Here is a 14,321-nt window from a genome sequence, read left to right on the forward strand (position 1 = left end):
AGGGTGCTGTTGGCTATACCCATATTGCACTGCGAGCGCCATTACAGGAGGCGGAGGTGTACCCGTAAGGGATTCCATTCCCGCAACGTGCAGCTCGTCTGCGACCATACACAGCGCATAATGGCAGTGAATGCCTACTTTCCAAAGAGCATCCATGATCCGCACATCTTGCATGAGAGCACTGTGTCTGACCTGTTTGAAGTCTGAGCCACAAGGTAAATGCTGAATACTGGGGGACAAAGGGTACGGTCTCGCCACATGGCTCGTGACCCTCCCCCCCTGCGGAACCCTCAGACAGAAGCCGAGCAACGATATAATAAGAGCCATATAGCCACACATAATATTATTGAAAAGACAATTGGAGTGCTGAAGCAATGCTTTCGATGCATGGACCACTCGGGAGGCAGACTGCAATACCACTCTGAGCGGGTTGCTCAGTTCACACTGGTGTGCTGCATGTTGCATAATTTAGCAATCATGCGGGGACAGGAATTTCCACGGGACTGCGGGACCAGCTGAGGAGAGAGTGCAGGAGATGGAGAAAGAAGAGGAAAATAGGGGGATGCAGAGGAGCTTCCAGATGAACCCATGGCACCGCCCCCCCCAACACCACAGTGGAGGGCACGCGGAGCGTATGCCACTGCAAAATTGTTACTTCAGCAGCTCAAACATAGAAAATAGGTGCAGGAGTAGGTCATTCGGCTCTTCGAGCCTGCACCACCATTCAATATGATCATGGCTGATCATTTTTCCAACTTTAGTACCCCATTCCTGCTTTCTCTCCATAACCCTTGATCCCTTTAGCCGTAAGGGCCATATCTAATGAACTGACCTCAACAACTTTCTTTGGTAGAGAATTCCACAGGTTCACAATTCTCTGAGTGAAGAAGTTTCTCCTCATCTAGGCCCTAAATGGCTTACCCCTTACCCTTGGACTGTGACCCCTGATTCTGGACTTCCCCAACATCGGGAACATTCTTCCTGCATCTAACCTGTCCAATCACGTCAGAATTTTATATGTTTCTATGAGATCCTCTCTTATTCTTCTAAATTCCAGTGAATATAAGCCTAGTCGATCCAGTCTTTCTTCATATGTCAGTCCTGCCATCCCAGGAATCAGTCTGGTGAACCTTCACTGCACTCCCTCAATAGCAAGAATGTCCTTCCTCAGATTAGGAAACCAAAACTGTACACAATATTCAAGGTGTGGCCTCACCAAGGGCCCTGTACAACTGCAGTAAGACCTCCCTGCTCCTCTATTCAAATCCTCTCGCTATGAAGGCCAACATGCCATTTGGCTTCTTCACCACTTGCTGTACCTGCATGCCAACTTTCAATGACTGATGTACCATGACACCCAGGTCTCGTTGCACTTCCCCTTTTCTTAATCTGTCACCATTCAGATAATATTCTGCCTTCCTGTTTTTGCCACCAAAGTGGATAACCTCACATTTATCTACATTATACTGCATCTGCCATGCATTTGCCCACTCACCTAACCTGTCCAAGTCACTCTGCAGCCTCTTAGCATCCTCTTCACAGCTCACACTGCCACCCAGCTTAGTGTCATCTGCAAACTTGGAGTTATTACATTCAATTCCTTTGTCTAAATCATTAATGTATATTGTAAATAGCTGGGGTCTCAGCACTGAACCTTGCGGTACCCCACTAGTCACTGCTTGCCATTCTGAAAAGGACCAGTTTATTCCTACTCTTTGCTTCCTGTCTGCCAACCAGTTCTCTATCCACGTCAATACATTACCCCCAATACCGTGTGCTTTAATTTTGCAACAATCTCTTGTGTGGGACCTTTTCAAAAGCCTTTTGAAAGTCCAAATACACCATATCCACTGGTTCTCCCTTGTCAACTTCAGTAGTTACATCTTCAAAAAATTCTAAAAGATGTGTCAAGCATGATTTCCCTTTCATAAATCCATGCTGACTTGGACCGATCCTGTCACTGCTTTCCAAATGCGCTGCTATTACATCTTTAATAATTGATTCCAACATTTTCCCCACTACTGATGTCAGGCTAACCGGTCTATAATTCCCGGCTTTCTCTCACTCCTTTTTTAAAAAGTGGTGTTACATTAGCTACCCTCCAATCCATAGGAACTGATCCAGAGTCCATAGAATGTTGGAAAATGACCACCAGTGCATCCACGATTTCTCGGGCCACTTCCTTAAGTATTCTGGGATGCAGACTGTGGCATTGGGGATTTATCGGCCTTCAGTCCCATCAATTTCCCGAACACAATTTCCTGACTAATAAGGATTTCCTTCAGTTCCTCCTTCTTGCTAGACCCTCGGTCCCCTAGTATTTCCGAAAGGTTATTTGTGTCTTCCTTAGTGAAAACCGAACCAATGTATTTGTTCAGTTGGACTGCCATTTCTTTGTTCCCCATTATAAATTCACCTGAACGCTTTGCTTGAATGTGGAGAGCTACGTTTTGGGACCCTGATGACTGTTACCCCAAAAGTTTGACAGTGCGCAAGAGTGCTTAAATTCAATTCAAACGTTTATGTAAAAATGTAAAAAAAAATATACAATTTTAAAACCTTGTAAAACTTATAACTATATTTGATCAACTTTAATAACAACTTTAACACAACTTTTACAACTTGAAATAAAACTTTTAAAAATCAAACTTCAGTTATTTTAAATGATCAACTACAACAAAAGACCCTTTATTGTCCTCGACCTTGAACATGTGCTCCACCACCCTTGGGACTCACCCCGCCCCCCCCGCCCCCTCTGTTTCTTACTCCCGTCCTTCCTTTCCCACTGCCCCTGGACCTCCCTGTTGTGGTACCAAGCTGGTGTGCAGCACTGCACCTCGAGTGCTGTTGCTGTCATTGGGGGTGAGACATTGCAGGCGCAATCAATGGAGCCTTAGGAGAAGCTCGTGATCCGGAAGACACGACTTCAGGGCTGGAAATTGCTGGCAGCTCCCCACCCTCAGGTGCTGTAGACCCAACTACTACGGGTACGCACCGCTTGGTCCCGCAGAATCACAGGACGCATGGAGGAATCCCCTGAATATAGACTCGGTGGTGGAGGGTGTTCCAGCTGGCCCAGATAGAACTGGTGTATCCTACTCTGTCTCCACCCCCACCTCCGTCTCCACTGGCTCTAGAATCAGCGGCTCTTTCTCTTCCTCTTCGTCTCCATCATCTCTGGCAGTGGTGAAGTCAGGAGAGGACTGGGTGACGCCAGAGGTGGAAGCAGTGGGTCTGTCATCTGGTCTCTCCGTGGAGATCTGGTCTGAATCGTCAGAGTCTGGAAGTACAAAACAACATTTTAAAATGCTTGGCACCAGGGGAGGGGTCAGGATTACATATCGCAGATAGACAAATATATGCATTGCGTTAAATGCCCCCAACATTACAGTGCAATAAACTTGCATTACATTACATGAGGCCAACATTACAGTTACATTTCATGACGTTACAGGACTGCAATACAGACCGGGGATTGTATTGGACTGTCCATCCTGTGGGGGTAGGTCAGCTCCAACACCGGTGGTGGCACGGTTGCTATCCCCGACCGGCGACAGGGCATGGATCTCGTTCTCTGTCAATGGTTCTTGTGTTGTGGGTCCTCCCCCTGTTCGCCGCTGATCCGCTGCTATTGCAGATGTCATCTTCTGCAGAAAGTGAAGTAAATGAAAGTAAAAATCTTCATTCCATTTAACATCGCAGACACACAGGATCACACACACACACACACATCAAAACACGCCGTTGATCCTCCTGTCGTTGCCTGAAAGCATACATACATCGCTGTAACCTTAAGATAGATAACATCATCCATGTGACACAGAACCTACATTTACATGGCACATGGGGGCTGCATAAATAAAATCATTACTTACTCTTGCTACCCTCACAAGGTCGTTCCATCTCTTACAACACCTTTCCCTATGTGTACCATGGTACTTGTGGAGGACACAGCCTCCCCAATCTTGTCCCATATTCTGTTGTACTCCTTTGGGGGGGGCTCTCCATGACCACCCTTCGTTAGGTCGGAGTATCTCTCCAGCAGGGCAGGTAGCTCTGTCTCGTTGAAGGCGGGCGCCCTCAAACTCCCGTCCTTTTCAATGTTCTTGTGATTCAACTTTATTTTGAGCCTTTCCATTATATTAATATTATGATTTTTGATTTATAAAATATGTCCTATTGTTGATATTGTATTATTATTTTTTAACTCTACAATCTGTGATTAAATGAACTGACCCTCGAATAGCTTGCTGCTCCTTCTCTCCCTCGACTTCAACTCACTGCGCATGCGCGGGTGACCCCTGACCCCCGAAATCGCAGGTTAAAAAGCTTCTCTGGGGATAAAAAGGGGGAAAGAAATTGCGCATTGCAGTGCTGCACCGTCCATTGACAAGAACATCGATCTGGATCGACTACAATGCTACCTACCGCCCGCTGCACACCGCTCGCATACCGCCGAAAATAAATCCACCAAAATTGCGCTCTTCGGTCTCGGCAGTATGCCAGCGGTTTGAAACGGTTTGCAACATCGGCATACCACCGAGAAATGGGTGGACCTAATGTCCTGACCAATTTCGGACCCTAAAAGTATCCAATGAAAATGAAAAAGCGCAACTTTTTTAAGACCCGTATGATTTTTATCATCATCATCATCATAGGCAGTCCCTCGGAATCGAGGAAGACTTGCTTCCACTCCTGAAGTGAGTTCTTTGGTGGCTGAACAGTCCAATACGAGAGTCACAGGTGAGAGATTTTTCTACCAAATTGCTCGTAGCAGTGTCCATGTGCATCTTCAACAGTGTAGCACTCCATCAGCATTGCACTGGAGTGTTGTAAGGGGAAAATGGGAAGGCTTTTCCCACGAGCGGGCCTACTGATATAGAGGGTCGACGCTCGCCCCCGCCCACGTAGCAATTCTCGAAGTTAGCAGACAGAGACGGATGGCAAAGTATAACGATCTTTATTACGAACGTCCGGGAACATCCCTTATCACAGCCGCCTGTGAGTGGAGATGCTCTCCGAACAGCACAATCATACAACTTTTATACATTTCAAAACCCCTCTGTTCCCGGACAAGATCTCCCTAGATTTCTAATTGAACTATCTTATCAGTGCTACTTCTCTAATTGGACTACCTTATTAGTGCTACTTTGGATTGACAGGCCAAGACCCTCGTGACCACTTTAGGCCGTGACTAGAATGACTTCATTAGGTCAGAATTTGTTGATTCTCCTTGGTGCCCGTGAGTCCGCCTCAAGCCTTTTCGCAAGGTCTTATCAATGTCTGTTTAGGTTCTCACATCGTATCCTGTCGGAATATTATTGAATTGATAACTTCTGGAGCCTTGGTACAAGGCCGTAGAGAGGCCTTTTACCTCCTTATGGGCCAGTGCAGGAACCAGCACTTTAACCCTTGTCCTGCTGGTACCCCTAATGTCAAATTTCTCTTATAAGTGTCAACCTAGATTTTTGTGCTCAAGTCTCTGGAGTAGGACTTGAACCCACAACCTTCTGACTGACTCAGAGGCGAAGGTGCTACCTGCTGAGCCATGGTGTGAATATCTCATTCTGCTGGTTGTAAGATACTTATGTGAAATGATTTTGAGTAGTTTGTTAAGTCTTAATGGTTATAATTTCAGAGCACAAAACTGTTCATGATTTGGCATTAATTGGAAATATCAAGGATGGCTGCAAATGTCATACTGATACCATAAGGAAATCTTTTCTTGCTGCCTATGTGCTGTAGTCTAAACTGAGCAACTTTAAATTAGTTTGATACCTGGAGCAATGGCAACTGAGCAGCTGCTGGATACCTTAATAAATAAGACTTGAAGAAGCTGTGCTCTTTAATTTTGGCTTAATGGCAATATTGCTCCAAGATCATTCTGGAGAGGATGAATATATCGAGTCCTGTTCATCACAACAAATCGTCTCCTTTGACAATCCTCAGACACCCTGCGTCCCAACCACAAGCATCAAATTTGACAGGCTTATAGACTTCTTTGTGTCCACGATTAATGACGTTGGCTTGGTGCCTTCTCTGAACCCTGCTTCTTCCAAACCCTTCCACTTAATCATTGGCCCATCTCCATATACACTCCTCCATCTCTGTTTCCCGCCTCCTCCATCTTCACTAAATTTCTCCCTTCCATGAAGTCCATCACTTGCTCCTTTCTCTGCAATTACTGCCCCATCTCCAAACTTCCCTTTCGTTCAAAAATCCAAGAACATATCTTTGTGTTCCAACGGCACTCTTCTTTCACCACTCCATGTTTAGAGTTCTTCAGTCAGACCACAGCGCTAAAACCCATCTGATCCAAATCATCAATCATATTTTCTATGACTGCGATCACTGTTCAGTATCCCTCCTCATCTTCTTTGAACTCTATGCTGTTTTCAACGCTGTCAACCATTTGAACATGACTTCTCCACAGTTCATCTTCGTGGCACTGTCTTTTTGAGATGCACTCCTAGTTGTTACACTGTAGACAATACATCATCTCAAATAATTTATCTGTTCACAGTCCCTACTGGTGTATCCCAGGTTTCCATACTTGGTTCCCTCCTCTTCATCATTTATGTTCTACCCTTTGACGATTATAATGCAAAGATGGGATGAGCTTTCCAGATATGCAGATGACACCCAGCTCTACCTCGTCACCTCCTCTATTGAGCCAATGACTGTTCAACTGCATATGTGATATTGAGACCTGCATGAGCCAAAACTTCCTCCAACTTAATGTGGACAAAACTAAATCAATCCTCTTTAGCTCCCGCACTTTACGTGACCCCCCCCCCCCCCGCCCCCGCCCCCCATGGCTCAACCAGTTGCCACCTCCAGCTTATTCTAGAAGTACAAAATCTTGATGAATACTTTGCCTTCAAGCTTAGATGCCTCTCCCGCATCTGATCTGTCACCTGAGACTGATTATACCGCTACAACATAGCTCGCTCCTGCCCTTGTCGCTCATCCTCCTGTGTCTAAATCCTAATCCACCTTCTTACTAGTTTGCCGCTGGATTTCTCCAATGCTTGTTTTACTGGACCATTTATAAACTACAATTCATCCAGAATATCACAGCCCATGACTTCAAACGCACACAGGCATATATCCCTATCACTGTTGATCTTGCCATACTCCCCTTGTTTCCTATGTCCCAAAGAATTGACTTTAGGATTCACGACCTCACCTTCAAGTCACTCTACATCCTCGCCCCTCCTCCCTACCTCCGTGATTTCCTTCAGCCCTACAACCTTGCATACTCTCTACTGCCCTCCAACATTCTTCTACACATTTCCTATTTTTTCTCTCACCAATCTATGCTGCCACTTCAACCATCTTTCCCCCATCCTCTAGAAGTCCTTGCCTCAGCATCTCTACCTTGACAACTCTGCCCTGCCTTTTAAAAAAAAAACATCTTTAAGACTTCTTTTGAATCATACTTTTGCCCCAATCTGACCCATTCTCTCCCTCCCCATGGCTTGGTATCCACTCACTATCGACTGCCCTGTAAATGCCTTTTGAAACATCTGTATGCAGTAAGCAATTAGATAAATGTAACTTGTGTTGGAATGCTTGTTTGCAACATTTGTGAGCAGCAAGATCTGATTATAATAATTAAAAAAAAATGCTACTGTAATGCTATACTAAATCTCTTGCAAGATAGCTCAACCGTCGGGTGACCAGGTTCAAAAATATTAGTCATGGTAAATGAGTAAGATCTGGTAAGTTATTTAAAAACTGCTGAAAGTTGAATTAAGTGTAAATTGCTTCAGCTTGGTCTGTACATCAAATCATTAGTTACTTTATGGTATTTTATTCTTAAATACAACAGTAAAAACATTCATAAATATACAATTTATTGTATAAGCTGGGATTTGTTTTTTGATTTCCTGTTCAGCACAGGTTTTTTATTCTGTCCTCAGGTTTAAAGAGTTCCCTGATGCTTTATACCATGTCCCAGCGCTGGAAACTATTCTCATCAGTAATAATCAAGTTGGGTCCATTGATGCTATCCAGCTGATGGAGCTCGACAAACTGACCACACTGGACATGCAGAACAATGACCTAATGCAGATCCCACCAGAGCTGGGGTGCTGCATAAACCTACGGTAAATACGTGTAAATATTGTCAAATTAATTTTCTTCACAATAAAAAAAGAAGCTATTTTTAGAGATTATAGTGGTCCAGCTAACCTGTTTTTAACATTGCCATTATTTTATGCTATAACTGTTGGTTCTTGCTGCACTTTAAAAATATATAATATGGTTTTAAAAGACACAATTGAGATACAAAGAAATGGTAATTAAAAAGATACTTTTGAAATGGATAAAAAGATTGCAATTCAAGCTACTAATGTGAATTTACACACTTTTTGATCTGGTTTTGATTGGTTCACAAGCTGACAATATGATACAAATGCAGCTCTGTTATGATTCATCAGATGCTCCCACTCAACGTTTGCTCATACAGTACTTTTGTAGTTTCTGGGGATTGAAATGCCTGGCAATTTATTTTAATGTATATTTGTTCTTGGATGTGAGTGATGCTAGCAAGGCTGTACTTTTTGCTCTTCCTTAGTTGCCCTGGGAAGGTGCTTTCTCCTTGACCATGCTGTTAGGTAGGCTATTCTTGGATTTTAACTCTGTGTTGATGGAGAAGTGGCAATATATATTCAAGTCAAGATGGTGTGTGCCTTGGAGGTGATTCTGTTCCCACAACATTGCTGCTCTTGACCTTCTCAGTAGTAAAGAGTACAGGGAAGGAAGGTTCTGTCGCAGTAATCTGTGAGTTGCTGCAGTGCATCCTGTAGATAGTGAATACTGCAGCCAGAGTACACCAATGTTGGATTTGCTTGATATTGAATTCAGGAATGGGGCATCAGTCAATCAATTGCACAAAAATATTTGCATGATTAATTCCATGGACTCTTGTAGTGTGAAATGAAATGTATGTGATGCAGTTTAGAGAATATTTATCTGGTTGTATAGTTAATGGTGGTATTTAGGTATGAAATATAATTTTTAAAAACCTTCTGTAATCTATTTCAATAATTCTAAAGCGCCATGGTCATTTTTAGAGGGTTCACATCAAGTAAATAACTAGCATAATTGAATTATCAATAAAGGATAGATGAAAATACAAATTTTAGTTAAAAGGGAGCAAATCAAATAATGAAAGCATGTTCTTTCTCTTGCATCTGCAATTAAATCTTTACTGCGTGTAGAATTTATTTGGGAAAACTAAAAATCAAAGGAGCGGTTTTTAAATGCTTAAAATATGAAACTTAAGCGGCTGACTATATGAAATGTGAAAGTGAGATTGATCTAATAAGAGCAACTTCAGTACACTCCTCTATGGATAATGTAGTAGCACAGTGAATTGGAGTTCAAATGTGTATATCACTTCGTAGGCCTTGAGTTTATACCCACAGTTATCCACATCTCTGACTTCCCAATCCCAGTTGCCAGTTTCTGTGATGAAGTATGCAGTAAAGATCCAAGCATTTCTACACAGGGAGGTAAAATCAAAGGTAACTGAGATTGCTAAGCCATTGTTTTTTTTCATTCATGGGATGTGGGCATTGCTGGCAAGGCCAGCATTTATTTCCCACCCGTAATTGTCCTTGAGAAGGTGGTGGTGAACCGCCTTCTTGAGCCGCTGCAGTCCGTGTGATGACTGTACCATTAGGTAGGGAGTTCCAGGATTTTGACCCACTGACGATGAAGGAAAAGTGATGCATTTCCAAGTCAGGATGGCGCGACTTGGAGGAGGACTCGGAGGTGATGGTGTTCCCATGCAGCTGTGCCCTTGTCCTTCTAGGCGGTAGAGATTGTGGACTTGGAACGTGCTGTCAAAGAAGCCTTGGCGAGTTGTTGGAGTGCATCTTGTAGATAGTACGCATCTTGTAGATGATATGCACTGCAACCACGGGGCGCCGATAGTGGAGGGAGTGAATGTTTAAGGTGGTGGCTGGGGTGCCAGTCAAGCGGGCTGCTTAGTCCTGGATGGTGTTGAGCTTCTTGAGTATTGGAGCTGCACTCACCCAGGCAAGTGGAAAGTATTCCATCACACTCCTGACTTGTGCCTTGTGGGGAGTCAGGAGGTGAGTCACTCGCCGCAGAATACCCAACCTCTGACCTGCTCTTGTAGCTATAATGTTTATATGGTTGGTCAGTGGTGACCCCCAGGATGTTGATGGTGGGGGATTCAGCGATGGTAATGCTTTTGAATGTCATGGGGAGGTGGTTAGACTCTCTCTCGTTGGAGATGGTCATTGCCTGGCACTTGTGTGGTGTGAATGTTACTTGCCACTTATCAGCCCAAGGCTGAATGTTGTCCAGGTCTTGCTGGGTGCAGGCACGGACTGCTTCATTATCTGAGGAGTTGCAAATCGAACTAAACACTGTGTCTCTCCTAGCAGCTAAGTAAATCTTGGAAACATATTTCCTGATTACCTTCCAGTGTCTGCCTTTTTCAGTTATTTTTCCAATTGGATCTCCTTGTACCAGAGTTTTTCCTCTTCTCTTCCCCCTCCCCCTGTGTTCCATAGTATGTTGTATAATAAGCACACATTGACTGTGAGGTGTATACTTTCTAGTCCACAAATGCGCCGTCTTCTTGTCTTTTCTTTGTAGAGCTCTCCTACTTGAAGGAAACCCATTTCGCAATCCAAGGGCAGCTATCTTGGCCAGAGGAACAACTGCGGTCCTGGAATATCTTAGAAGCCGCATTCCTACATAAATCTGTGACTGGGAGAAGGGGGATTACTCTTCTAAAGGTGTTAAAATTGTTTAGCAGTTTAATCAGGATAAAATGTTTGGGAGTTTTGATGGGAAATTTAGCTTGTTCCATAGTATCAATCTATTTCTGTGTTTTCTAGATTACGTTTGCATTTACAGTTTAAAGCTGACTCCAGTGCCTGATTTCAGTGCAGGTTGAATATATTGTATATGATTTATTTGAATAAGAAATTATTGTCTGGCTATCACCTTTTGTTGAACATGGGTATAACTTCTCAACACATTTGCATTGCATGCCAAAATGATAAGTGTACTTGACTACAGCACATGATTGAATCATTTTAATGTAGCACATGTATATTGCTGGTTTATGCCTCCTCTGAACTATTCTCTGAACTTTTTTCTGAAACTATCAGAACAGAAGTGTTTCTATTTTTTTTGTACATTGCACTCCTGAAATATTTTATGCCTCATTCCTATGTAAATCTGGCTGGGGAATACCAGTTTTGAAATATGCTCTGTTCTAAATTTTTTTGTGATTCAAAGTTTTTTCTTTTGCTGTATTTGTGTTGTTTTGGATGCTTCACATTACATATCGTTTCAATCTATAATTCCTTACTGGATCTGTGTTGGGCAGTTATTCGTTGAAATTTGTATAAACGTATTTAAATTTTTTTTTTTAAATGAGCCAGATGTGTTTGTATAAATGGAAAATGCATTAGGACAGATGGTTTGTTTCGGATAAACCACTTGTGACATGTGTGTGCAAATTTTCTAATCAGTGGGACTCTGCTTTTTTGTGAACCCTGCTGTCAATTTTTTTAAAGCCTTTAAAATCCAGTTTTAACATTAAAAAAATCAGATATTGTGTATTGAATCTGACTGTACTTTTCAGTTTTCCAATAGCTAAAAGTAACGTTATCATTTCTGAGCCACAAAGACCAGGAACGCTCCAAGTTCATTCCCTAGTCTGTGCTGAGTTCAGTGATCTGTGTAAGGATGGAAGCAGAGGTGCAACAGTTGGCTGCACTGCCCCAGGTTAGGAGGACCAGGCTTCCTGCTCCTGATTGCTATCTAGTGGGTCCTACTAGAACTGCATATAGTTGTATGAACATATGGTGAGGACATAATTGGGCTTAGCTTTGATGTCCTATGCGACTGAATAGCTTAGTAACACTCACTGTCCTCCAGGCTCTCGTATAAATACTAAAGGGAGACCTGCATCCAGTAAAGGAGTCAGTGTTCAGGGGGAAAAGGGTTGAAAGGAGAAAATACTTCTCTGTTGTTGAAAACATAGACCCACAGAGTGATTAACTTGTAGGAAAGTTTGAATAAAGAGAAATAATCTTATTTTTAAATTTGATACAAAATATTCCATTGTAAACCTTAAAGGGTTAGCTGTCATTTTTGACTATAAAATTCAGTGCTGTTCTACTGAATTTCTTTAACTTTGGACTTAAAAGTCTTGGGTTCAATCCCCAGTCTGGGCTTAGTATGCATATCTCAGCCAAGGAAGTAGATGTTGTGCCTCCCATGGGAGAAGGCTGCCAGTGTCCACTGAACCATGACCGAGCAAGAGTTGAAAACATAGAATAAAAATGTTGGTGTGATTTATGTTGCTTACATCAATTTTGGGTGCATCTTGGCAATTCAACTAGCTACATTAGCTGGTATTCAAAAATGAATGTTGTCTTATAGAAGTAAATTTTTTTTGAAAACGGCAAGCCTATTTCACATTCACTTCACATCTAAAAAATACCTGTTACTGTAAACTCTGACATTCCTACTGTACTGTGGTACTTTATTTGTGGTGATATGCCTACACTATCCTGGAGCAGAATTCTAAATGAGAATGATTTGTACCTTTTGGATGTTTGTGAAATTCAACAACTGAACTCTAGGTGTGAACTAATGTTCCTCAAAGGTGCGCGGCCATGCGAATGTGTAGTGTTAGCGAGGTCCCGTGCAGGCCGCTCGCCTTCTTTTGTATTGTAAAAACTGCGCATGCGCAAAATTTGGCTGGACAAATTTAAAAGGATCATGCCAGAAAAAAAAATTCGAAGGAACATTGGTTGCAAAACTGTGCTTGAGTTCAGTTATTCACACTGGCTTCAGTTGAGGATGTTGATCAGAATCCTATGAAAAGTGCAGTAAAAGAATGGTCTTGCTTGGCACAGTGCGGTATGGCAGTAACAATGATTTTTTCTTGTTATTGAAAAGGCTTGAAACTCTTCTGTCCAACATGCCAGCTTTGTAGCAGAATTATGAATACTGTTCCAGGGACCAAGCCTTTCTTGAACACACCCTAGTGTAGTGATATTGCCAGATGATTTTTGTAAACTTACCAGTGTTTCTTAAATATTATTGGAAACCTAATATTTTAGTTATAAAAACTGTAAGTGTTGCTTGATTCATCGACTTACAGGTATATTCCAGTCCACCTAATGCCTGTTTTAATGGGAAATTGGAAAAGTTTAATATCATCCAAACTACTGTATTGATCCTTGCCATTCCTCAAAAAATGGTGGCCCGGACTGTCAGTATTTGCCGTCATTACTCTGTAAAACTAACAGCAACATCTGGTACCTCGCTGTTAGTGTATCTGGTACCTCACTGTTAGTGTATCTGGTACCTCGCTGTTAGTGTATCTGGTACCTCGCTGTTAGTGTATCTGGTACCTCGCTGTTAGTGTATCTGGTACCTCGCTGTTAGTGTATCTGGTACCTCACTGTTAGTGTATCTGGTACCTCACTGTTAGTGTATCTGGTACCTCACTGTTAGTGTATCTGGTAAATGCGGAAATCCAGAAATTGTTGTTGGTGATTTGCCTGCTCCTCTACAGGGTGCGCTGTTGAAGTCCTCACAGATGGAAATCTTACAAGTCACTTGAATTGATGTGAACTTCCACTTTTTACCATCTAATCTCACTGTAAAAAAAAAAAAACCCTGAAAAACTTGAACCTTGTTGAATGAGGTAACTGGATTTTTAACGGCATACTAAGTCATAATTACTGCTGAACAACTTCTCTGGTTCTGAAAAACAAATTTTATATTTGTGGCACATAAAATTTCTCCATTATGATTAAAAATAAATTCCCATTGATTTTTAAATGAATTATTTTTTACAGTTTGTTTGATATTTCCGCTTCTACCTGAATCCCATGTGTATGTTTCAATCATTATTTTGCTCGATGTAAAATGATTAAAAAGTGAAGGATAATCAGTGCTTTATACTTCCTGGTTTGCCATTCTTCAATGTGATTAGCTGCTTAACCTGCTTGATATCACTGATCACTGCTGGATGCCGGCAATCCCCTATACATGGCACCAGAATGAAATTAACACTGGGAAAGGGAAATACATGCCACAAAGATCGCTGCGGGCTGCTTTCTTTGAGGTCAGCGACGATGCCTTCACTTCGCTGATCACAAAATCCGGTCCATTACTATCTTTAGGTTTGGAGGTGACTGGTGACAATTTTCTTATGTAGCTGTACTTTGTATTGCATTAGAAATTATAATTAATGCTATCAGGTTATGCAATTGTTTGATTTATTAAAAACGTTTTTTGTTCTGAAA

At 42.2% G+C, this 14,321-nt stretch overlaps 1 protein-coding gene across 1 annotated transcript in view; it reads left to right on the forward strand.

The window, feature by feature from the left end:
- The window catches only part of lrrc40 (leucine rich repeat containing 40), a 104,301-nt gene extending 89,980 nt beyond the window's left edge, over nucleotides 1-14,321 (forward strand). The window contains exons 14-15 of the mRNA XM_070886985.1: nucleotides 7,926-8,111; nucleotides 10,639-14,321. Of these exons, the coding sequence (XP_070743086.1) occupies nucleotides 7,926-8,111; nucleotides 10,639-10,744 (292 nt within the window). The 3' untranslated portion in view covers nucleotides 10,745-14,321. The remainder of the gene's footprint in view (nucleotides 1-7,925; nucleotides 8,112-10,638) is intronic.

The sequence above is a fragment of the Pristiophorus japonicus genome, chromosome 8 (genome assembly GCF_044704955.1).
Source record: "Pristiophorus japonicus isolate sPriJap1 chromosome 8, sPriJap1.hap1, whole genome shotgun sequence".
Classification (NCBI taxonomy): Eukaryota; Metazoa; Chordata; class Chondrichthyes; family Pristiophoridae; genus Pristiophorus; species Pristiophorus japonicus.